The following is a 23,102-nucleotide window of genomic DNA, read 5'->3' on the forward strand; positions in this document are numbered from 1 at the left end:
CCTTAAGATTTTTATTTATTTATTTATTTGACAGAGAGAGAGAGAGCACAAGCAGGCAGAGAGGCAGGCAGAGAGAGAGGAGGAAGCAGGCTCCCTGCTGAGCAGAGAGATGTGGGGCTTGATCCCAGGACCCTGGGATAATGACCTGAGCCGAAGGCAGGGACTTTAACCCACTGAGCCGCCCAGGTGCCCCGTCACATTTTCTTTTTTTTTAAGAAAGGAAATTTTTATATTATTTTAAAATTTTAATTGCAGTATAGTTAACATACAGTGTTATATTAGTTTCAGGTGTACAATATCATAATTCAACAATTCTGTACATCACTTAGTGCTTATCAAGATAAGTGTACTCTTGATCCCTTTAACCCATCCCCTGCCACCCACCTCTGGTAACCATGTTTGTTCTCTGTAGTTAAGAGTTTCTCTCTTAACTTTTCCTTTGTTCATTTGTTTTGTTTCTTAAATTCCACATGTGAGTGAAATCACATGGAATTTGTCTTTCTCCAACTAGCTTATTTCACCTAGCATTGTACTCTCTAGATCCATCCCTGTTGTTGCAAATGACAATGTTTCATTCATTTTTATGACAGAGTAATATTCCATTGTGTGTGTACATATATATGTGTATATATACCACATATTCCTTATTTATTCATCTATCAATGGACACTTGGAGTCCTTCCCTAATTTGGCTACTGTAAATAATGCTACTCTAGGGACACCTGGGTGGCTTAGTTGGTTAAGTGTCTGTCTTCGGCTCAGGTTCTGAATCCAGGGTCGTGGATCAAGCCCCATGTCAGGCTCCCTGCTCAGGGGGAGCCTGTTTCTCTCTCTCCCTCTGTACCTCCCCCTCATGCATGCATACTCTCTCTCTCAAATGAATAAATAAAATCTGTAAAAAAAAAATGCTGCTATATACATAGTGGTACATATATCCTTTTTTTTCTTTATAAATTATTTATTTATTTATTTATTTTATTTGACAGAGAGAAATCGCTTCTAGGCAGAGAAGCAGGCAGAGAGAGAGGAGGAAGCAGGCTCCCTGCGTAGCAAAGAGCCCGATGCGGGGCTCGATCCCAGGACCCTGGGATCACGACCTGAGCTGAAGGCAGAGGCTTTAACCCACTGAGCCACCCAGGTGCCCTGCCAACCCCATTTTTTAATGCAACCCCTTTAAAATGCAATATACACACTTAACCTATCAAATTCTTAAAACCTCTGTCAAGGCCCTCTGAATATTTTAATTATATTTACCCCTTTCCACATATAGGTTACTATGGTCAGGAATTTTATTTTCTTAATAAACTCTATTTTGGAATAATTTTAGATTACAGAAAAGTTGCAAAGGGAGACCAGTGAGTTCCCATACGCCCTTCACCCAGTTTCACCCAATGTTAACATCTTACAGAACTTTGGTATACGTGTCAAATCTACGTGATTAACATGATTAATTAACGTGATTAATTTACTGACTCTGATCTACTGAGATTGGAAGGTTAACTTTCCAAAACAAGGCATTTCATTTTATTTCTGAAATCAGAATGTGCCAGTAGGTCAAGTGCAAGAACCACGCCCCCCCCCCCCCCCACCAAAGTACAGAGGCTCTTTCCCCCCACCCTGGGCTGCGGGTGGCCCCGGGAACTGGGCCTCTCCTCCTACCCCCGTGCTGCGAGTCCACCATGCCTCCAAGGGCTTCATGCGCCCAGAAATACCAGTTCACACCTGTGTATGCTCTGGGGCTTCCAGGGGGTCCGTATTGCGCTTCTGACCTGGCCCAGAGAGGGCGCTCCAGACAGCCTCACAGAGGGACAGAGAGGCAGCCAGCTGCGCCTGAGCCTTGGGGATGGAGCACCGAAATAGGAGGCTCAGGAGGGCTACCGGGAATCACCTGTGGGGAAGAGGCAGGGACAACTGAAGCCAGAGAGAGTGAGGCCATCTGCGAAGAGCCCCGGAAGAGCCAGAGCATTCGGTGTGGGAGTCCGAAGCCACTAGGTTGGATGCAAGCACAGAAGGGAGTTATCAACCAGAAATTGTATTGAGGTGGGTTAAGAACAGAAAGATGCCTTCTCCCGGACCCAGAAAACTCCTATTCATCCTTTAAGACCCAGTTCAAAGGCCCTTCCCCCTCTTTCCTGGCTCCCCTCCTAAACAGACCCCTTTTCTGCACCCCTGCAGCAGCCTTTCTGCACCTCTGTGCCTCCGGAGAAGCAGGGAGTTCGTTTGCAGAACGTCTCTAACTTTGTAAACCCAGTACCAAGCAAGATTGCTGATACACTGCAAGGACTCAGTAAATGTTTGCTGAATGACTAGCTGCGGTCAGGATACCTGCTCCTTCTCGTGTGCGAGCTGGATGTGGAAGGAGATGGGAGCAGCCCGAATGTCATCCGACAGTGGCTGGGGGTAGTGTATGGCCTGCAGGAGGGTCTCGATGCACCGAGCCTTGGGCTGTCCAGAGAACCGCTGTGGAAGAAGCAGTAAGGTCAGTGTCCGGCTAGAAGGCAAAGGGGGGGTGGGGCTGGAGAAAAGAGTGGAGGAGGAGAAAGAAGTGGGAGAGTGGGAGGCAGGTGCCTGGGATCCTGAAGACTGGCCACAGAGGCTGCAGAGAAGTGGTCCCCATAGGCGATCCCAAACTCACAACCCCCAGGTGTAAAGAAAAAAAGGTTAGTGGTGGGCTTTGATTGGCTGGGTTAAACTGGAGGATTAATGGCAAACTGGTCACACTTTCAGCCGTGGGCCTCCAACCCCAGAGGCTGGTCATCTTAACTGAACTCACTCCTTCTGGTTTCCTCCTTAACCCTATCCTTCTTTTATACCCTGCCAAGATGGCTCATTGGCAAAAGCTGTTCCTTTTTGTCACCCTCCCCTCCCCTCCCCTCCGCTAGCTCCACACTGCCCAAGAGTAATATAATGTGAGCCACAAATGTAATTTAGGATTTTCTAGTACTGCATTCAAAAAGAAACATGTGGAATGCAAAAGAAACAGAAAATTAATTTTAATCATGTTTTATCTCATCCAATATATGTAAAATATTATTTCAACATGTAAATGATATTAAAATTATTGTAGGATATTCTACAATATTTTTGTATCATGCCTTTGAAATCCAGTATCTAGTTTATAATCCCAGCTCATCTCAGTTCAGGTACTGAATTTCTATGTAAAAGTAAAATGTAGTTCTACCAAAACAATAAAGTTGCATTTAATGAAGACAATTACCCTGCTTCAGTGTTTAAGCAAAACTTCAAGTTCAGCTCCTCGGACACACTGGCCACATTTCGAGGGCTCAGTAGCCACATATGGGTGGTTATTGCCATTTTGAGTGGCTTGGGTCTAGCTGTATTTGGCAAGCTCGAATTCTGGTCTGGCTTTCAGTCTTCCACGTAATCCTCAGATGGGCCACTCTGCGATGGCCAGGCCTGGATCAGACAGATCTCTGATTCCCCCTACCCACCCCAACCCCAGGGGCTTAAAGAGCATAACACACTTTTCTTTTTCTGGTTGGTTGGTTCTATTGATTGGAGAAGGTTTTAGGGACCCGGTCGGTCCTCACTAAACCTCTTTGATTGATTCCCTTTACACAGGGTTGTCAGATTTAGCAAATAAAAATACAGGATACCCAGGAATAGGAATTTCAAATGAATAATGAAAATACTATAAGTATGCCTCAAATATTGTATGAAATACTTATACCCAAAAAATCCTTTATTTATCTGAAATTCAAATTTGTCCTGTGTTTCTATTTGCTAAACCTAGCAGCACTCCTTTCATGACCAGCTGTTGTGCTATGGGCTCAGCAGCCATTCCTCCTCCTCCTAGTACCAGCGCCTTGACCTTCCTCCAGAAAACCATTGTCCCTCCGTTCTCAGGCCAGGCCATTTGACTGAGACTCACTTCCCACCCTTTCCTCCAGTGCCGTCCCACAGGGAGAGTGCATGAGCCAGGCCTGGGCAAGGGCTGCTTTCCCCTGGAGAACAGTGACCAGCTCAGGGATGGCATGTGACCCAAGACAAGCCACCAAGAGCCCTTCCTCCCAGACGTGCATGGGAATCACAGGCACAGATAAACTCTCCTTCCATCCGGGTTGCTAAATTGGTAGGAGGCAGGGCCGGCGCTGCTGGGGCCCGGTTTGCCACCTGTTGGAGAAAAGCTGCCTGAGAAGGAGAGCAACATAGAAGCAAGTTCGAGGCTGACATTCTGGAGGACATTGTTTAGAGTACTGGGATGTGATTATCCTGGGACCCCAGTTCCGTGAACCAGTCATGTGCCTTGTTTAGCTTAAACCAGAATGAATTAGGTGTCTGTCCCATACTTGTAACTGAAAGAATTGTCTGATAGTTATAATCTCACAGGCATGCCCCAAGCATGCACATGCGTTCCCTAGAGGAGAAGGATGAGCACGATAAGATGACGCAGGAGGAAAGTCAGCCCTTAGCCCCACATGCGTCCATAGCTCCGTGGCAGCCCAGGCAGGAGGCCAGGCCCCAGCCAGCCACGTCCCATCACCGCCTACCTGCAGCATGGCCAGCGCCCTCCAGAAGAGCTTGGAGTTGCGAATGTGCAGGTCTAACATGTGGTTTTGGAGGATCTTCCCAAGAAGCACGTGGGCTCCTGTACTCACGGTATTCAGCACCCACTTGGTGCTCAGCTCATGCTGGAACTTCTAAACAGGGCACACACACACGGGGGTTTGGGAAATGAGAGGATGGGAGAGCAACAGGGTGCATAGGGCCCTACTGTCAGACAGGAATCCAGGGATCAAAAACCAGGGACCTAAATACAGATGGAATTTGTTTGACCAGCCCTGAGTTTCGATGTTAGGACAGTAGTTGTAAACCAGGACTGTCCCCCGCAAAACTGCCGGTGTCGCACATTTGTGGTTTTGACCCCCCAGGACACACATCTCTTCTCTGAGTTCTTGCACAGAAAGGCTTTGCACTATTCAGAACAGTTCCTTTTGCCCCCCAGGTGCCCGACAGGGAGGAGTGAAGGTCCTGGGATTCATTCCACTAAACCAAAGGCTCCTGGAGCAGAGGTGGGGTCTTATTCTGCTCCAGAGCCCCAATCTTTCTGATAATGGCTGATACATGGTTATTGATCAATACACATTTGTTGAAAATTAGTTCAATTTAACCCCTATAACAGCCCAATGAACTAGGCTTTTTTAATCCCCATTTCTACATCTGTGGAAACTAGAGGTCAAAAGTAAAGTAACTTGAGGGGCACCTGGGTGGCTCAGCCGGGTAAGCCGACTCTTGAGTTTGGCTCAGGTGATGATCTCAGGGTCAAGAGATCGAGCCCTGCGTTGGGAGCCCACAAGCCCTCCCACCGCTTGTACTCTCTCTTTCTCTCTCAAATAAATAAATAAATCTTAAAAAATAAAAAGTGATTTGAGGGGTGCCTGGGTGGCTCATTCATTAAGCGTCTGCCTTCATTTCAGCTCAGGTCATGATCCCAGGGTCCTGGGATCAAGCCCTGCATCGGGCTCCCTGCTCCGCGGGAAGCCTGCTTCTCCCTCTCCCACTCCCCCTGCTTGTGTTCCCTCTCTCGCTGTCTCTCTCTGTCAAACAAATAAATAAAATCTTAAAAAAAAAAAAGAAGCCACTTGAATAAGTTTATATGATAGTGACATGTAGAATCAGGACCTAAATCCAGGTCTTCTGATCTGTGATGAAGGCATTTCCTACTTGGCCACAATCATCTCCTTGGGGGAATAAGATAAGGTATATGAACGCACACTGAACCCTAAAACACTGTACAAACACACAGTACTGCGAGTAGAAAGCCCACCTGTCCTTGGCCCTCATCTCTTGCCCTTATATAACCTTCTATTACTGCACTTTGCATCTATTACTGTAACAGGAGTCCAGAAAACGAATTGAGGGGGTCAATTCCCGGGTCCTTGCCAGGCTAGGGAACAAGCTACCACGACTTCTGCCACCTTATGCTGGCATTCTAGAAGGAGCAGCTCACACACACCCCTTGCAGAGGGTATACTGAAAATACTTAACAGGTGATTGACAAGGACATGAGTACTGTGTAGGAACATTTGCAAGGATGTGGTTGGAGCTAGAGACTATGAGGATAAGTGAAATAAGTCAGTCTGAGAACGATGAACACCATAGGATTTCACTCGTATGTGGAATTTAAGAAACAAAACAAACAAAGGGGGAAATGAGAGAGACAGAGAGGCAAACCAAGAAACAGACTGTTAGCTACAGAGAACAATGGTTACCAGAGGGGAGGTAGGTGGGGGCAGGGTTGGGTGGGTGGGTGAAGCAGGTGGTGGGGATTAAGGAGTGCGCCTGTGATGAGCACCGGGGGTTGTATGGAAGTGTTGAATCATTACACTATACACCTGAAACTAACATTACACTGTATGTTAACTCACAGGAATTTAGATAAAAACTGAAAAAACAAAAACAAAAACAAAAAAAGATGCTGTGGCTCATTTGGCAAAAAAAAAAAAAAAAAAAAAAGAGTGCAGCAGAAATCTGACCAATCAGAATGAAGCTAGCTAGTATGCGGTACACAGGCTGTCCTGTGGGAAAAAGAGATCAGTCAAATCTGGGTTATATCATTCATGTCACTGACCATCAAATAACCATTTCTACCATGAACTATCATTAACACAAAAATATTTTAAAGTGTACATAATCTGAATCCAGACACATTCATTTTAAAGTCCATATAGAAAAAAGGCAGCAACTGTACCTAGAAAAATCCTTAAAAAGAAGAGTGAGAGAAGCATTAACCTTTCAAATATTAAGCCCACAAGAAGCCTCTATACTTCAACTGAATGGCATCATCACATCAATAGACAGACTGGTAGAACAGAACACAAAGTCCAGAAATAAACCAGTGCACATGGGAACTAAGTATCTGAGAGAGGTTGCATCTCACTCAGGAAAAGATGAATTTAAAAAATGTATTGAGATGGGACGTTTGGGGGGCTCAGTTGGTTAACGTCTGCCTTCAGCTCAGGTCCAGGGATGGAGCTCCCCATGGGGCTCCCTGCTCAACAGGGAGCCTGCTTCTGCCCCTTCCCCAGCTCCTTCTCTCTCTCGGTGTCTCTCTCTCTCAAATAAATTATATATATATGAAAAGAGACAATCAGATAGCCACATAGAAAAAAATTAAATTGGGTTCATACCTTAACCCATAGACAAGAATAAACTAATGAATTGCAGGTCTAAGTGTTGAAAAAAAAAGAAGGGAAGAAAAAAAGAAACCATTTTTACTAGAAGAAACATGCATTAGAAGAAAACACGGGTGGAGTCCCTTTACAACCTGGGGGTAGCAGAAAGCGTTTTGTGCCTCATGGTCCAGATTCAACAAAAAATGGATTAATAAGTTCTACCCCAGTAGAATTAAAACAAAGAAACTTTCATGGTTAAAACCCAAATGAAATATTTACAATGCATATCAGAAAGAAAGAACTAATGCCCCTGATTTATAAAGTACTAAAAGTCAGAGGCTCAGTCAGTTAAGCCTCTGCCTTCGGCTCAGGTCATGATCAAGGCCAGCATCCAAGTCATTGCTTAGCGGGGAGCCTGCTTCTCTCTCTCTCCCTCTGCATGTTGCTTCCCCTGCTTGTGCTCTCTCACTCTCTCTCTCTCAAATAAATAGATCTTTAAATGGAAATAAAGTACTAAAAATCAAGGGAGCAGACAGACCCCAATACCATTAGAAAATGAGTATATTTCATGTATTTACGTGAACACACAGTTCACAAAGAAAAAGATTTACTAAAGACCTTTAAGCATGTGAAAAGATGCTCAACCAAACACATAATAAGTAAAATAGAAATGAAAACCACACAGAAATACAATTTCTCACCTACCAGATTGGCAAAAATTCAAAAGCTTTTGAATGCTTTTAAAGAGGCTATGGGGAAGGGGTGCCTCGGTGGCTCAGTCGGTTAAGCATCCAACTCTTGGTTTTGGCTCAGGTCCCGATCTCAGGGTCATGGGATTGAGCCCCATGCTGGGCTCCACACTCAGTGCAGAGTCCGCATAAGACTCCCTCCCTCCGCCCTCCCCTCCCTCAAATCAATCAATAAATCTGTTTTTAGAAAAGGAACTATAGGAAACGGGCATTCTCCTATATTGCTGGGACAAGAAGCAAAATGGGACAATCCTTCTGAGGGGAAATGTGGCAGTATCTAATGGAATTACATATGCATTTATCCTTTGATGCAGCTCTCGTTCTCTAGGAACTTACCCAAAGATACACTTCTACATTACAGAAACACATGCATATTCATTGCATCATTATTGGTAATAGCAAAACACTGGAAACAACCCAGTGCCCTACGTCAGAGACTGCCCAAACAATTCTTGCACATGTCCAATTTACACACAAATGTAAAAAATAATGAGGAAGGGTTTTATAAACCCAAGTGGAGTTATTTTCAGGATATCTCATTAAAGCACAAAAGAATATACATAGCACGGTGCCTCTTGTAAAAGAAAAAATTGCAAAGTACATACAAATATGCTTTTCTTGCAAAAAGAAACATAGGAAGGCAAGTCAGTAACTAGTGAAAATGTTTACCTGCAGGGATGAGTGGAAACAGGTGGAAGGAAGAGTGAAGGGGATGGGACATCTCCTTATGATACAGTTTGACTTTAAATCACACTTTGTTTTACACATTCAAAAGATAAAGTGATATCAAAAACAAAAACCTCAGGGACACCTGGGTGGCTCAGTTGGTTAAGTGTCTGCCTTTGGCTCAGGTCATGATCCCAAGTTCCCGGGATCCTGTCCTGCAATTGGGCCTCCTGCTCAGTGGGGAGCCTGCTTCTCCCTCTGCCTGCTGCTCCCCCTGGATGCGCTCTCCCTGTCTCTCTCTCTGACAAATAAATAAATAAAATCCTAAAAAAAACCAAACCTTCTAAAATGAAAAAAATAAATAAAGGAAATGAAACTCACTATATATCATATGGATAACATAACTACAGAGAGCAGAAAAAATTTAATCCTAGTGATTTTTTTTTTAAGATTTTCTTTCTTTATTTGACAGAGAGATCACAAGTAGGCAGAGAGGCAGGCAGAGAGAGGGGGGAAGCAGGCTCCCTGCTGAGCATAGAGCCCGGATTCGGGGTTCGATCCCAGGACCCTGGGATCATGACTCGAGCCAAAGGCAGAGGCTTCAACCCACTGAGCCACCCATGCACCCTAATCCTAGTGACTTTTGAACACTTTATGTATCTTTTGTGGAATATGGTCAGAAGACAAAAAGAACTGCAAAGAAATCTTGACCATTTCTTTCTTGTTTGTTTGTTGATAATAGTGGTATCCAGGTGGCAATTTCAAAATGGGTATTTATTGTAGGACTAAGGAAATGGATAAATAAATTGATGATGTTGGGAATCAACATTCTCACTAAGGGAAAACAGGAAGGATAACATATATACATTCATCAATGTGTGTGTGTGTGTATATATATATAGATAGATATACACACATATATATATATATACTTATGTGAAAAAACATATACAGTTGACCCTTGGACAACAAAGAGTTGAACTACACAGGTCCACTTATATGCACATTTTTTCCAAAAAATACAGGGTGGTGTACTATAAATGAATTTTCTGTATGGTTTTTCTTTTTTTTTTTTAAGATTTTATTTATTTGTTTGACAGAGAGAGACACAGCAAGAGAGGGTCACAGCAGGGGGACTGGGAGAGGGAGAAGCAGGCTTCCCACAGAGCAGGGAGCCAATTCGGGGCTCGATCCCAGGACCCTGGGATCATGACCTGAGCAGAAGACAGATGCTTGACGAATGAACCACGCAGGCACCCCTCTGTATTATTTTTCTTAACATTTTCTTTTCTCTAGCTTATTTTATTGTAAGGATACAGCATCTAATACATGTAACTTTAAAAATATGTGTTAATTGAGTGTTTATGTTATTGGAAAGGCTTCTGGTCTAGAGTATGCTATTAGTTAAGTTTGGGGAAGTCAAAAGTTATACAGGGATTTTCAACCGTGTGGGGTGCCAATGCTTCTAACCCCTGTGTTGTTCAAGATCAACTGTATTTTCTTGTTCATTCGTTCTTTCTTTCTTTTTTTGAGACAGAGGAGAAAGAGAGAGTGCACGCACACACATGCAAGCAGGGAGAGGGGCAGAGGGGGAGAGAGGATCTCAAGCAGACTCCACGCTGAGCTTGGAACCAGATGTGGGGCCAATCTCATGACCCTGAGGTCATCACCTGAACCAAAATCAAGAGTCCAATATTTAAACGACTGTGCCACCCAGATGTCCCTGTATTTCCTGTTCTTTCTACCAAAGAATTCTGCTTAGAGGCAAAGTCAGCAGTAGCAGTGAGTGTACCTAGCACCAGGTTTCTAAATACGGCAGCCCCCACTCACCCCAGGGGTTAAGTTCCAGATCCCCATAGATGTCTGCTACTGCAAACAGTACGGAGCCATATACATACCATTTTTTCCTCTACATGCATACCAACGATCAAGATTAGTTCACGCATTAGGCACAGTAAGAGATGAACACCACCAATAACATAATAGAACAAGAAAATAAAGTAAAATAGATCAATTATAACAGCATACTATGATAAAAGTTATGTGACTGGGGTCTCTCTCACAAATATCTTATTGTACTGTATTCACCCTTCGCCTTCTGGTGACAATATGAGATGACAAAATGGTTGTTCCATGAGATGGAGGGACGGGAATGACGTAGGCATCATGACATAGTGCTAGACTACTACTGACCCTTTGATGATCCGTAAGGGGGTCATCTGCTTCTGGACTACCAGTAGATTAGGGTAAATGAAGCTGTGGAAAGCACAACCGTGAGAAGGCGGGACTACTATACCACTCCCCACAGACAACCACCAGCACTCCTTGAAAATTACGGATTCCAGCCAGGACCGGAACTAGGAAAGTACAAGGTGAACCTGGGACAACATTTCTGTTCTCCTACATAGATGGCTGGGGACACTACTGTACAGACACACATCTATATACACACACACAGGTAAGTAATAATTAAGAGAGTTAGAAACTGAAATGGAGTGATTTCTAAGATACCTTGTTAAGAAAAAAACGCAAGGCACAAAAGACTATCATATGCTTCTTCTGCATTAGAGAAAAGGAGCTTTTTTTTCTTTTTCCAAAAAGAAATGCAGCAAAGTGTGTTCCAACACTAATGTGACTATGTCACAAGGACAAAGGGGCCAGCTTGAATAAGCTCTCATTTTGAGTATTAAAATCAGTAATGGGGGCGCCTGGGTGGCTCAGTGGGTTAAAGCCTCTACCTTCCGTGCAGGTCATGATCCCAGGGTCCTGGGCATCGGGCTCTCTGCTCAGTGGGGAGCCTGCTTCCCTTCTTCTCTGTCTGCCTGCCTCTCTGCCTACTTGTGATCTCTGTCTGTCAAATAAATAAATAAAGTCTTTAAAAAATAAAAAAAATAAAGTCAGTAATGACAGGAATGGATTAAAACACACTTAACCACAAAAAATTCATGACTTAACACTGAGTCTAAATAAATGTAGACGGGGTGTGCAGAGAAGGGAGAGATTTTCTTTACAGAAGAATCCCAACTAGTAAATGTGGACAGAAAGATAGAAAAATCACCCTTTAAAAACCACCATAGTAGTAAATTGATTTGACCAAGAATGATCTGTGGATGCTAAAACCATTGGGTGAAAGATCACTAAGGAACAGGATGCAAAGAAATCCGACACAACCAGGGCACCTGGGTGCCTCAGTTGGTTAAGCTTCTGCCTTCAGCTCGGGTCATGATCTTGGGCTTCTGCGATCGAGTCCCACACTGGGCTCCCTGCTCAGTGGGGAGTCTGCTGCCCCTCCCTCTCCCGCTGCCCCTCCCCTGCCACTCATATTCTCTCTCTGCCTCTCCCAAATAAATAAATAAAAGCTTAAAAAAGAAAAAGAAAAGAAATCTGACACGACTTTGAGTAAGTGATAAAACATAACATCACCAGTAAAGGAGTGAGCTGACATCAGGCATCTCCCGACGTGACACACTCATCTACGAGCCTCATCTCTGCGGCACTCCTGCCAAAACGCTTCACCTGAATATAATGAAGAAACAATCGGGCAAATCCAAGGTGAAGCACATGCTGGAAAATAACTGGTCAGACTCCTGTACTATCAATGTCATAAAAGACACAGAAAACAGCTAAAGAATCTATCTAGACTAAAGAAAACTAAGGAGACCTAATAACTAAGTGCAACGCATTATCTCTGATTGGATCCTGGACCTGGAAATAAAAATAATGCAGAGATAACTGGGGAAATTTGAATACGGTCTGCATATTCAATAATCGTACTCACGGTCCTTTTTCCTGAGTGTGAAAATTATATTGTGGTTATGTAGACAAATGTCCTTGTTCTTAGGGGACACAGTAATTTGTGTCAAATGTCATCTTATCTCCAAGTATCTTTCAAATAATTCAGAGGAAAAGAGGGATGAAGCAGATGGTGGCAAAATGTTAAATATTGGTGAATTTAGGGGCGCCTGGGTGGCTCAGTCGGTTGGGCATCTGCCTTCAGCTCAGGTCTCAATCCCGGGATCCTGAGAGCAAGCCCCATGTCAGGTACCCTGCTCAGTGGGAAGCCTGCTTCTCCTTCTTCCTCTCCCTCTGCCTGCCACTACCCCTGCTTATGTGCTCTTTTTCTCTGTTAAATACATAAATAAAATCTTAAAAAAAAAAGGATTGGTGAATCTAGGGAAAATTGTATGGGTGTTCACTGTTCTGGCAATTTTTCTGTAGGGTGGAAAATTTTTCAAAATAAAAGTGTGGGAGGAGTTTACATCAACGATATTTCTGCAACTAAAGATTTACTAATGGAAGCCTTTTTATTTCAAACAATCGCAATATATTTGGAAAGATACAAACCAGAACCAAGCAAAAGACAGAAGCTATACACACCAAAAAAAAGACTGATAGATGTGACTATGTAAAAATGTAAAGAAAACATCTCTCCATCAAAAATGGAGAAATAAAAAATTGTAATAAACTAGGGAAAAACATAGAACAGGAATAAAAAAAGGCTACCGTCCTTGCTATACACACTCCCTCTTATAAATTAGTAAGAAAAATTAAATATGCCCAAAAGAATGGGTGAATATGCCCAGAAGGTATAAAGAAGTAACATAATGAAGAAAAAAAAATAGCCAATATATATCTTTTAAGCGGCCAATCTCCATAATCATCAAAGGAATTTGAATTAGGGGCACCTGGGTGGCCCACTTACCTTAGTGTCTGACTTCAGCTCAGGTCATGACGTCAGGTCCTGCGTTGGGCTCTGCCCTCAGCGGGGAGTCCACTTCTCCCTCTGCCCCTCTTCCCCTCCCCCTAGTCCTTCTTTCTCTCAAATACATAAATAAAAATCTTTTTAAAAATGATGATATGGATATATTTGTACAGAAAGGTGTTCATAATTTTCAGTGAAGAGAAGCAAGTTAAAAACAGCATGGCAAATATGGTCCTATTTTTGTATAAAGATATTTACATACTTACATATGCATAAAAAAGTCTAGAGGGAAATTCTCCAAAATTTGTCTAAGTGGTTTTTTGGAAGAAAGTTGGGTTTTTTTTGTTTTTGTTTTTTTTTAACAGATTTTATTTATTTATTTGACAGAGAGATCACAAGTAGGCAGGGAGGCAGGCAGAGAGAGAGAGGAGGAAGCAGGCTCCCTGTGGAGCAGAGAGCCAGATGTGGGACTCGATCCCAGGGCCCTGAGATCATGACCCGAGCCAAAGGCAGAGGCTTTAACCCACTGAGCCACCCAGGCACACCATTCTAAGGATATGTTTTAAAAATGGGAAACTGGGTGTTTTGTTTACATAACATTAAAAAAAAAAGCATTTGTATCTGAGATTTATTCTTTTCCTTGGCACTGTCAAGGTTGAATTTAAGGAATATAAGGGATCCCTTAGATCCTCTAGTCTCCTGAGAACACTGGGGCTCAGTGAGCCCACTGAGCCACCCAGGCGTCCCTGGAAGAAGGTTATTATGGATGCTTTTCTCCTTTTGATTTCTGTATTTTCCAAAGTGTTTACAATAAAAAATATTGCTACTATAATTATAATTTTCTTTAGAAACCCAGATCTTTTTAAAAAAATCACAGGTTAACATTCCCTACTATATCCCCTCTCCCTGGAATAGGACCTGGCAGTGATAGGTGCATAATGAATGAATGAGTAAAAGAATCTGGTTCAATTCATGGTTGTGGTTGAAATTTATACTGTAAAGTGAAATAAACCATGGACTTAGAGTCATAAGGCCAGGGCTCGAGTCCTGGCTCCTGCTTTAGCCATGTGGCTGTGATTACAATGCCTTAATCTCCTAGTTTCAGCTTCCTTATCTGAGATGGGGGGAAAAACCTACATCCCTTAGGAACCCGTTATGAGGAATGAAATAGTTTGTAAAGTACAGAGTCCTGTGTGTATTAGGTATGATGACGGCACAGTGGAATCTGGAAGAGGTATCTCACATCAAGGAGGGTTCTAGACAATGTGGGTTTCATTGGAGAAGACTTCTTAGAGGATATGAGATGTCAAAGGAGACAACAAATGTGGAAAGTATGCCACAAAAGTAGAGCTGTGACCAATGAACACCATTTGGAAGGGAAGACAAAGGTACGCATTGGAAGGAGCATGGACCCCCTGGCTTAGGGGGAAAGGCTTCCTTTGAGTGTCGAGTGCAGGTAAGAAAACATGGCAGCTGTTTGGTCAAGTCAGGAAGCTTCCTGGAAGAGGTGATCTGAATAACGGATGAGACCACATCTCTCCAGCGCAACCCTTCAGGGCCCTGGTTGTGCCCTGTGGATGGTGGGCAGGTGTCAGGTGAGAAAACCGAGGAACCACAGATGCAAAACTGCCTTCTTTCTTGGGACACTCAGATGTCCCAATGCTGTCTCCAAACCAAACTGCAAAGTGTACCCAAACTGATAATTATTCCTATGATTATTGTCAGTGCTTGTACTGATAATGTCTTGTTAAAGCATTATCAGTGCTTCAGTAATGAAATTATAATGAGTAAAATTATAATAACAAAAATTATAATAAATTATAATTAGTGAAAAGTAGTGAAATGATAATTTCATTATATTACAGACATCAGTAATATTGTCTGCAGTGAATTCAGCATAGTGAACTTGCAAGGATGTACCTTAAAGACTTTTGTATAGTGAGGATGACTATAACATCAACAATGAACCTGAAACAAGGGACAAATGAGAATCTGTCAGGTGACTGGTGGCCTGGCCTGTCTTTTTCATATATTCCTGGAGAGAACTGAGCCATTGCCTTGGAAACACTGACCAGTGACCCGGTAACACAAGAACTTGCCCAGCTGGCTTTCTGGGAGTCCAGCAAAGCTTTCCACCCTCCAGCCTTGACGGTTTTTGTTGTTTTTTTTTTTAAGATTTTATTTATTTATTTGCCAGACAGAGATCACAAGTAGGTAAGCAGGGAGGGGGAGGGGGGAAAAGGCTCCCTGCTAAGCAGAGAGCCCGATACAGAACTCAATCCCAGGACCCTAAGATCATGACCTGAGCCGAAGGCAGAGGCTTAACCTACTGAGCCACCCAGGCTCCCCAGCCTTGAGTTTTCTAATTTTTGGAACCCTTCCCCCTCTGAATCCTTCAGCGCAGATAATACCCTCTCACTCCCCATACCTGGATGAAATTCCCTTCGTATTCGAAGAACAGCAGTGGCCACGTGATGCTGATGATGGAGGGGAAGAGCTTCTTCAGAGGGGTCTGGAGAAACAGAGAGAGAGAATGGAGCCAGAGCAGCATTCCCAGGAAGGCCTTGCTGTAACTGCCACCCCAGGTTCCGTCCTCACGGCTGGACCCTCACCGGCAGGGTCTGCCCCACGGTGCTGTGCGCCAGGGCCTGGATGTTGGCAGTCTTCTCCTTCACCCGCTCCACCAGTGTCTGCACCTCTGTGAGGTTGTCTAGGAGAGGGAAGGGCACCAGAGATGAAAGCTGTTCTTCCTGTTCCCTGTGGTCCACTCAGGACACGCGCCCCTCTCCCTCCCTCGGAGCAGGTGCTTTAAGACCCAGAAAAATGACAGCTCCCCCGAGTCACTCCCCTGCCTCCATCTGCTCACCACCCCCGCTGCTGCCTTCCCGCTCACCATCCAGGGTGAAAATGAAGACCACAGTGTCGATTTCTGTGAGGGACAGCAAGATGGAAGACAGGAAGTCCTCTTGGGAGAAGGAGAACTGGGGACCCTGGGCACGAGAAGATGGGGGCCCCCATGAAAAACTCCCGCACACAGACCTGGAGACCACAGAGGGCCTCACAGGACCTCTCACACGGCGTGTTTGTATACAGATAAAAGAACTGAGGTTCAATGAGGTAAAGTGTTTGGCCCAAGATGATGCAGCAAGTTGAGGGAGGAGCCCTGGACTAGCGCCAGCTTTAGAGGGCGAATCCAGAGCCTTCCACCCTCCCTGTGCTACGCCAAAGCCTCCCGACCTCTAACCCATATTCCCTTCCCTGGACTGTCTGCCCTGCTCTACTCCCCCACCTGTCCCCACCTCCCCTCACCTCCCACTCTCTGCACACCAGTCCTGTAGAGTCTCCGCTGTTCTCAGGACAGTCCCCCATCCACGCCACCCGCCCCCCACTCCTAACACGTTTCCACACACCTGGTGCTGGCTTGCTTCATCAGGGCAGTGATCTTCGGGCTTTGACTATAGGTCACCTGACGAGCCCGCTCAAATGTCCGCAGCATTTCCAGAAGGCACCTGGGAGAAAGGCCACCAACTCCCGGGGTGGGCCCAGGGCCCCCTCTAGATAGCATGGGTACCCACCCCTGCCCAGGGGAAGGCACAATTCCCTGAAAACTTAGCTCTGCCGGTCCCTAGGGGAGGTGCGGTGAGTACTGTCAGAACGCATGACAGAGGACAGAAAGGACTTCAAAGAGCAGAACACAAGGATCCAACAGAGGGCAAAGGACATGAAGAGAGCAGTGAGAGGACGATGGGATTGGAGTGGACGAGGAGGTTAGTGGGGATTCTAGGAGCCAGGCCAGAGACCCCATAAGGGACACAGACCCCCCAGCAGAAGGAGTTCTTCCTGCACGACCTGGAACATTCCTAAGCCAAAAACTCTCTGAAACTAGGTGAGCTTTTGGTGTCCCAGATGGGCTCAGGGAATAGGTGTCCCAGGTGGGCACAGAGATCAGTGGGACCTGAGGAGCCCAGGGTCCACTGGAAACAAGTGAGACTTTGTGTGCTGAGAAACCCAGGCCAGCTCTTTTCCTGCAGCCCAGGGTGGCGTGGGGTGGTGGTACTGGGCCTCCGTCTTGCTGCCATTAACCCGTCTGGCTCTGCATCTGCACTTGCCATCCCCCAGCCCGTACCGACCCCCTCCCTGCCCGACTCTGATCCCGCTCTCCTACCTCTGAGAGGCTGCGATGCCGCAGTCCACAGTCTTATGGGCAGCCAGTAGCAAGGTTTCCAGCAGGATCTTGGTCGCGCTTCCACCTTTCATCCGGGAGGAGCCACTGAGGCCCTCGGGCTAAGGAGGTGATGACACGGGGGGAGAGGTTGGGAGAGGAAGGAGGATCCTGCAGTTCACAAACGAGTGGCTGCTGGGCATGCGCTCTGGTTAGACACCCCTGGCACAGAGTCTGGTTAGTGATTCCTGGGCATGTGCTCTGGTTAGAGGCCACTGGGCCTGCATTCAGCAGGACTGGGGGGTGCCCAGTGCGCTTTGAGGAGGGCTGGGTTGTGGGCTTCACTGAGACAAGCAGAAAGAGGGTAAGGGCCACCTCTGGTCATTTCCATGGCACGTTCAGGACTCTAAGGAGGAAGCCACAGGACTGAGTGTCCCGTTAGCAGGAAATAAATGTTTTTTGGAGAGGGTTTTGTTTTGTTTTTTCAAGAAGTTTCTTCCAACCCAACCCTCCACTTTTTTAATAGCGGTTTGTCAATGCAAACACCACATTTCAGGTCCTTTGGACAGACCAATGAAGGAGCCATTGTAATGGACAGGGATGTAACCCTGTATGACACACCAAGCATAAAGAGATTATTGCAAAGAGAATGATCAAACTGGTGACTGAGAAAGGAGATTAAAAGGAAACAACTGCAGATAGGAGGTGAGATGAGCCCCGGAGAGCTAAAAGATACGGACCTCACACCCGGCGGCTGCCTTCCCATCTCACAGAAGGAAGAGCAAGGAAAATGTCACACATGGGTCCATCCCTGGCCCAGGGGCCCAGGGGCAGGGACTTGTCAAGTCAAAGTGAAGGTAGACCACACTCGAGAGAAAGAGGAGCACGGAGACTTGGAAGGTCCACCCAGTTTTGGAGAGGATTAGAAAGGCAGAAGAATGAAACTGCATCTCACTGTTTTAAAGCCCGTCTTTGAAACTAAAATGTAAGAGAAACAGAAAGCAATTCATCGTTCCATTCAATCCTCTCTACTCACAGATGAAAAAGAGGTTCTTCAAATGGGAAACCTGCCCTAGATGGGTTAGCTATTTAATGATTAGGGATTTAGCAGACAGGGTCAGGAAGGAAATACAACATCTTAAGGTGAACGAGGAAATGGGAAAATAGGATTTGCTTTAGGACATTTTAGTTGACACACAATGCCAGGAATTCAGACAAGATGTAACAAGATCAGAGGCATCCAGGAAGCGGCAAGCATTCCCTAGGTGCGGTGGAGGGGGGGGGAGGGAGGGGGGGAGGATCCTACCCCAACGGCAGGATTGAGCACGAAAGCTTCCTGTTTCTCTTGCAGCTTCTGCATGCGCTCTGCTATTCGTCGGAATGTGGAATTCCAGTCTTCTATGGGGTCATTTCTGGGGAGAGAGACGTGGGGAGCAGGTGAGACTCTAAAGGAAAGGCCTCAGATGAGAGTCGGGATCAAAGACCACACTGGGATTGGGTCTAATGCCAACATTCTCCTAGAGATGTGCTTTGGAGCTCATAGGGGCACCGTGTCCCTGAACCCCAAGGAAAAGGGTTAGTAAAATATTCAGCAATTTAATCCCAGAGCATAGCCAACACTCAAGTTTAAAGCTCCAGCCTGAGATCAGAACTTTCTTATGTCCCGGTCCTTGCCCATGTCCCACTGCCATGGCCACAATACCCACAACTCTCTGTAGGCCCCTGGAGGAATGCCTGTCATCAGAATGTCAAAACTGCCACTTTATTTTCAGTCTTAAGGTCCATCAGAAGCCCTTCCCATTCCTGGAAATATATTCTGGCCATCTCACCAAAGAGCGAACCCCTCACTACCTGAGGGAGGGACAACCGCTCCTACCGAAGGATCACAGCTACAAGGCATGAAGCGTAGCATCCAACAGTTGGCAAACGTTTCTCGAATATATTAACCACGAACAAAACAATGTGCTAAGAGGACAAGAGAACATCAGGCTTGTTACCTGCAGAGGTGCAACCATGGATTCTCGAAGAACGGGGATCTTCTGTAGTTGACCTCTACTGGTCAACCCTGCTAGGAGATACCCGGCCAATGACGCACCGTGGCAGGAGCTCAGAGAATTCCCTCTGTATAAGGCCTCCCTAACCTCCCCTTATCATCCCATCCCTGCCAAATGTCTACCCCTTCTTTAACTATTTTTGTCTTTTTTCATTTGTATTTCCTCGAGGGCAAGCAAATGTCACATACTGCACGCCCATTTGTAAAAGTGTTTCCTGTCATTTGTCCTCAAACTACTTCGGAAAGTCCCTAGAGACCTAAGCAGAGCCCGGAGCCAGGGTTCATTGTGCGGTTTGACACTGAGATCCCCAAACTTGGCTAGTCATCAACATCACCTGGGGAGTTTAGGTTGGTGTTTTTCTTATTTTTTGTTTTTTTTTAAACTACCCATTTCTGGATACCACGCCCACCCTGAGAGTCAGTTTCAGGAGTTCTGGAGTAGAGCCCCCAAAAATCTGTATTTTTAAAATGCTTCCCAGACGACTCTGAAGATCAGCCAAGTTTGGGAGCCACTGATTTAAGGAACAACTGGAAGATCTCCACGCCCACGTTGTTTGAAATCCTTCATTTCACTTAGTCACAGGACCCGAAATTAGCATCCACTGCAGCACGTACATTTTTGGTGAAGGAGAGTCCTCCATTAAAAGGAGCAGGGTTAAAAGTATCTCAGACTCATTTATATTTTCACATGAATTACGCTACAAGCCTGGAATCTGGGAGTTGAGAAAAGGACCTCAGAAAGCACCCGGCCGCCCCTCCCCCCAGGACCACCACTGCATGGGCAGAGCTGCTCTTGAGGAATCCACAAGCCTTCCCTGGAACATTCCAGCGACAGGAAGCCTTCAGCTTCATCAAGAGGCCCACTCCAATGGTTAAGTCAGCAGAGCTCCCCGCACATGGCTGGGCACGAGCATCTCCACGGATGGTCTCAAAATAAGGTATTTCAGGGCCTCACCCCAAAGCGACAACATCAGAGCTCTTGCACAAGGGTCTACGAATCTACTTTCTTCTTGCTTTAACACTCCCGAGGCTGGACACCCAGAGAACCACACCTGAGCACTATCAGTTTCACATGCTGACCTCTGGGATCAAAGCGGCCATCTACACAGAGAATTAGGCAGAGGTGATTGGGTGGCACAGAGTTCTCAGGAAAGGGGGAGAGGGTGGGGGTTTGAGTAGCCAGAGTGGGACCCCAGGGTAGCCTAGGATGACAGAGGAGAATGGTTGCTAAAATAAGGGAGCTGGGCAAAGGGGAGTCAGAGGCCACTCAGCACCACAGCTCCCTTGAAAAGATGCTTGTCTTTGGAGTACGCATCTTCCCGGCCATATTCTATCTTAGGGCTCTCGTTTTCCTTGTCTCTTCACTTCCTGTTTTGAATGTCTGCTTTCTGGTATTTTATGTGGCCTTTGTAAGCTGCCTTCAATCCTTTCTGAAACGAGACTAAATGAACCAACGGACCAAAAAAAAAAAAAAAAAAAGAAAGAACCAAAACCAAAATAAAACAAAACAAAAACCCACCCAAAACAAAAACCTCATAAGCTCAGAGACAGTCAGTATTTACTTTAATGTTCTGAGATGTGGTGAATAAGACCATAGCCACCATGCCCTCTTTGTGGCTGTACTGTAGGTTTTGACAGGTTTCCTCTCAGCCTCCCCCAGGGGCCTGGCCAGTCACCGCCTTTCATTACAGTGGGCTCCCCTGGCCATGTTCACGGGGTTGAAACCAACCAGGACTAGCAAGAGGGTGGCTGGGTTGTCCATGCAGTAGTCCATCTGGCCTGCCACAAACGGAGCCTGATGGTAGGGGGAGAAGAAGGGCATGATGAGAGGGGAGGGGTTTCTCTAGTGTTTCCTGAGGCCCAGGAGCATCAGAATCCCCCTGAGTGCTTGTTAGAAATGCACATTCCCAGGCCCAGGTAAGATCTCCTGGATCTGCCTTGCAAGGGGAAAGCCCCAGGCCTGTATTTTTAACAAGTCCTCCCAAAAAATCCTCTGCATGGTAAAGTTTAAAAACTACTGAACTAAATTGTATGCTCCTTCAGGTCGGTGTCCTGCCCTCCTTGTGCGCCTCCTTCCGCATCTAGCATTGCTGGACCTGTTTCTGCTTAGTGAATTGTTAGAATCAGTATATACTGCAGTGGTGAGAGGAAACTGGAGTCACCAAATCCAGGGCTTGGAATCGTGTTAAAATGCAGATTCAGACTCAGTAGGTCTTGGTGGGGGGCGAGATTCTGCATTACTAGAAAATCCTAGGAGATACTGATGTTGCTAAGCAAGGACCGTGCTTAAGTAGCAAAGGACAGGTCCAGGGGTCAGCTTCTTCTGTAAAGAGCAAGAGAGTAAATACTTTAGGCTTTGGGGCCCCTATGAACTCTGTGCAATACTCAACCCTATCGTTGTAGCATGAAGAGGCCATACATCTTATATAAACACAAATGACTGTGTCTCAATAAAACTTTATTTACAAAAACAGTCAGTGGCATGATTGGCCAGTGTGGTTTGCTGACCCTGGGACTAGTCCATCTACCTAAAAGGATGACTTAATTCATCATACTGCCAAGAAACGAAGGAAAAACGTTGGCGGGGACTGGGTATAAACAGGCTGATAATGAATCATTTGGGAGAAGGGCTTTTAAGCTTCCTTTTCCCCACCCTCTGTTCCCAGCCGCCGCAGTCTGCCTGAATACTTGCCCGCAACGGTCCTGCTTTTTTGGTCTCTAACTACCTGTCCACCAACAGCTTCCTAGAGCAGGGCTCTCAGGGGCAACCCTGGCCCCGGACTCTCCATCCTTACGGGTCTGCATAGAAGAGCTCTGTGGCCGCTCCCCATAACCTGGAGTCTATCTCTTTCTTCTCAGGTGACATCACAGTGGAGGGTCTGGATGGAGAGCGACCACTGCAGACAGGGGAAGTGGTTATCATTGTGGTGGTGTTGCTCATGTGGGCCGGTGAGTGAGCAGCTGCACGGGGGACCACAGATTGGGGCAGTGGGGGCTCAGTGAAGGTGGGAGGTGGTTAAGGCTGTCAGGAGAAAAGGCAAGGAGGGAAATGCAAGGGAGATGCTTAGTTGGGGGTGAGCAGAAGTTTGAGGAGAAGAAGGCTAAGAGGGTGGTGCTCGCGTATGAGCACCAGAAATTCAAGGGTTTTCTTCTCAGATTTTCTAGAAACCGTGTGGGTATCTCACTGCCCTTCAAGGCTGTGAGTGGGGAGGTCAAGATCAAGGTGCAGATTGTATTGTTGTGTTTCAGCTGTCATTGGGCTCTTCTGCCGTCAGTATGATATCATCAAGGACAACGACTCCAACAACAACCCCAAGGAGAAGGGGAAGGGGCCGGAACAGAGTCCTCAGGGAAGGCCAGTGGGGACGAGACAGGTGATGTGATGTGGGGCCGGTGAGGGAGGGAAGGGTGATTTTGCTTCTAGAAGCAGTCAGGGAAAGGGAGAAGGCCAAAGAGGGGCAGGAAGAGAAGGGAAATGGATATTTGGGATGGAGGAGGCTCTTACCTTCCTGACAGGAGACTCAAGCCATTTTTTTTTTAACAGAAAAAGTCACCATCCGTCAACACCATTGATGTATGAGTGAAGAAACCGAACTCGAAAACAGCTGCACTAACAACCTGGGGATGGGGATAG

The 23,102-nt window shown here is 45.9% G+C and overlaps 1 protein-coding gene across 1 annotated transcript; it reads right to left on the reverse strand.

Annotated features, from left to right (window-relative positions):
- Positions 1-1,636: 1,636 nt before the first annotated feature.
- On the reverse strand, positions 1,637-21,290 carry LOC123925634 (glucokinase regulatory protein-like). Its single transcript, XM_045979024.1, has 10 exons — positions 21,169-21,290; positions 18,722-18,827; positions 17,419-17,537; positions 16,664-16,762; positions 16,147-16,292; positions 15,866-15,963; positions 15,682-15,765; positions 4,512-4,661; positions 2,326-2,460; positions 1,637-1,988 (listed from the first exon to the last, which is right to left on the reverse strand). The coding sequence occupies exons 1-10, from the start codon at positions 21,288-21,290 to the stop codon at positions 1,875-1,877; spliced, it is 1,173 nt and encodes a 390-aa protein (XP_045834980.1). The 3' UTR covers positions 1,637-1,874.
- Positions 21,291-23,102: the final 1,812 nt, after the last annotated feature.

The sequence above is a fragment of the Meles meles genome, chromosome 15, assembly GCF_922984935.1.
Source record: "Meles meles chromosome 15, mMelMel3.1 paternal haplotype, whole genome shotgun sequence".
Lineage (NCBI taxonomy): Eukaryota > Metazoa > Chordata > Mammalia > Carnivora > Mustelidae > Meles > Meles meles.

Bases quoted from the DNA above. Each gene is read 5' to 3' on its own strand.
- LOC123925634 (XM_045979024.1), bottom strand. From the start codon at position 21,290: ATGCCCTTCTTCTCCCCCTACCATCAGGCTCCGTTTGTGGCAGGCCAG. The intron at 16,763-17,418 runs GTAGGAGAGCGG...CCTTTCTCCCAG, and splicing joins GGCATCGCAGCCTCTCAGAG to GTGCCTTCTGGAAATGCTGC. The intron at 4,662-15,681 runs GTATGGGGAGTG...TGCCCTGTTTAG, and splicing joins ACGAAGGGAATTTCATCCAG to AAGTTCCAGCATGAGCTGAG.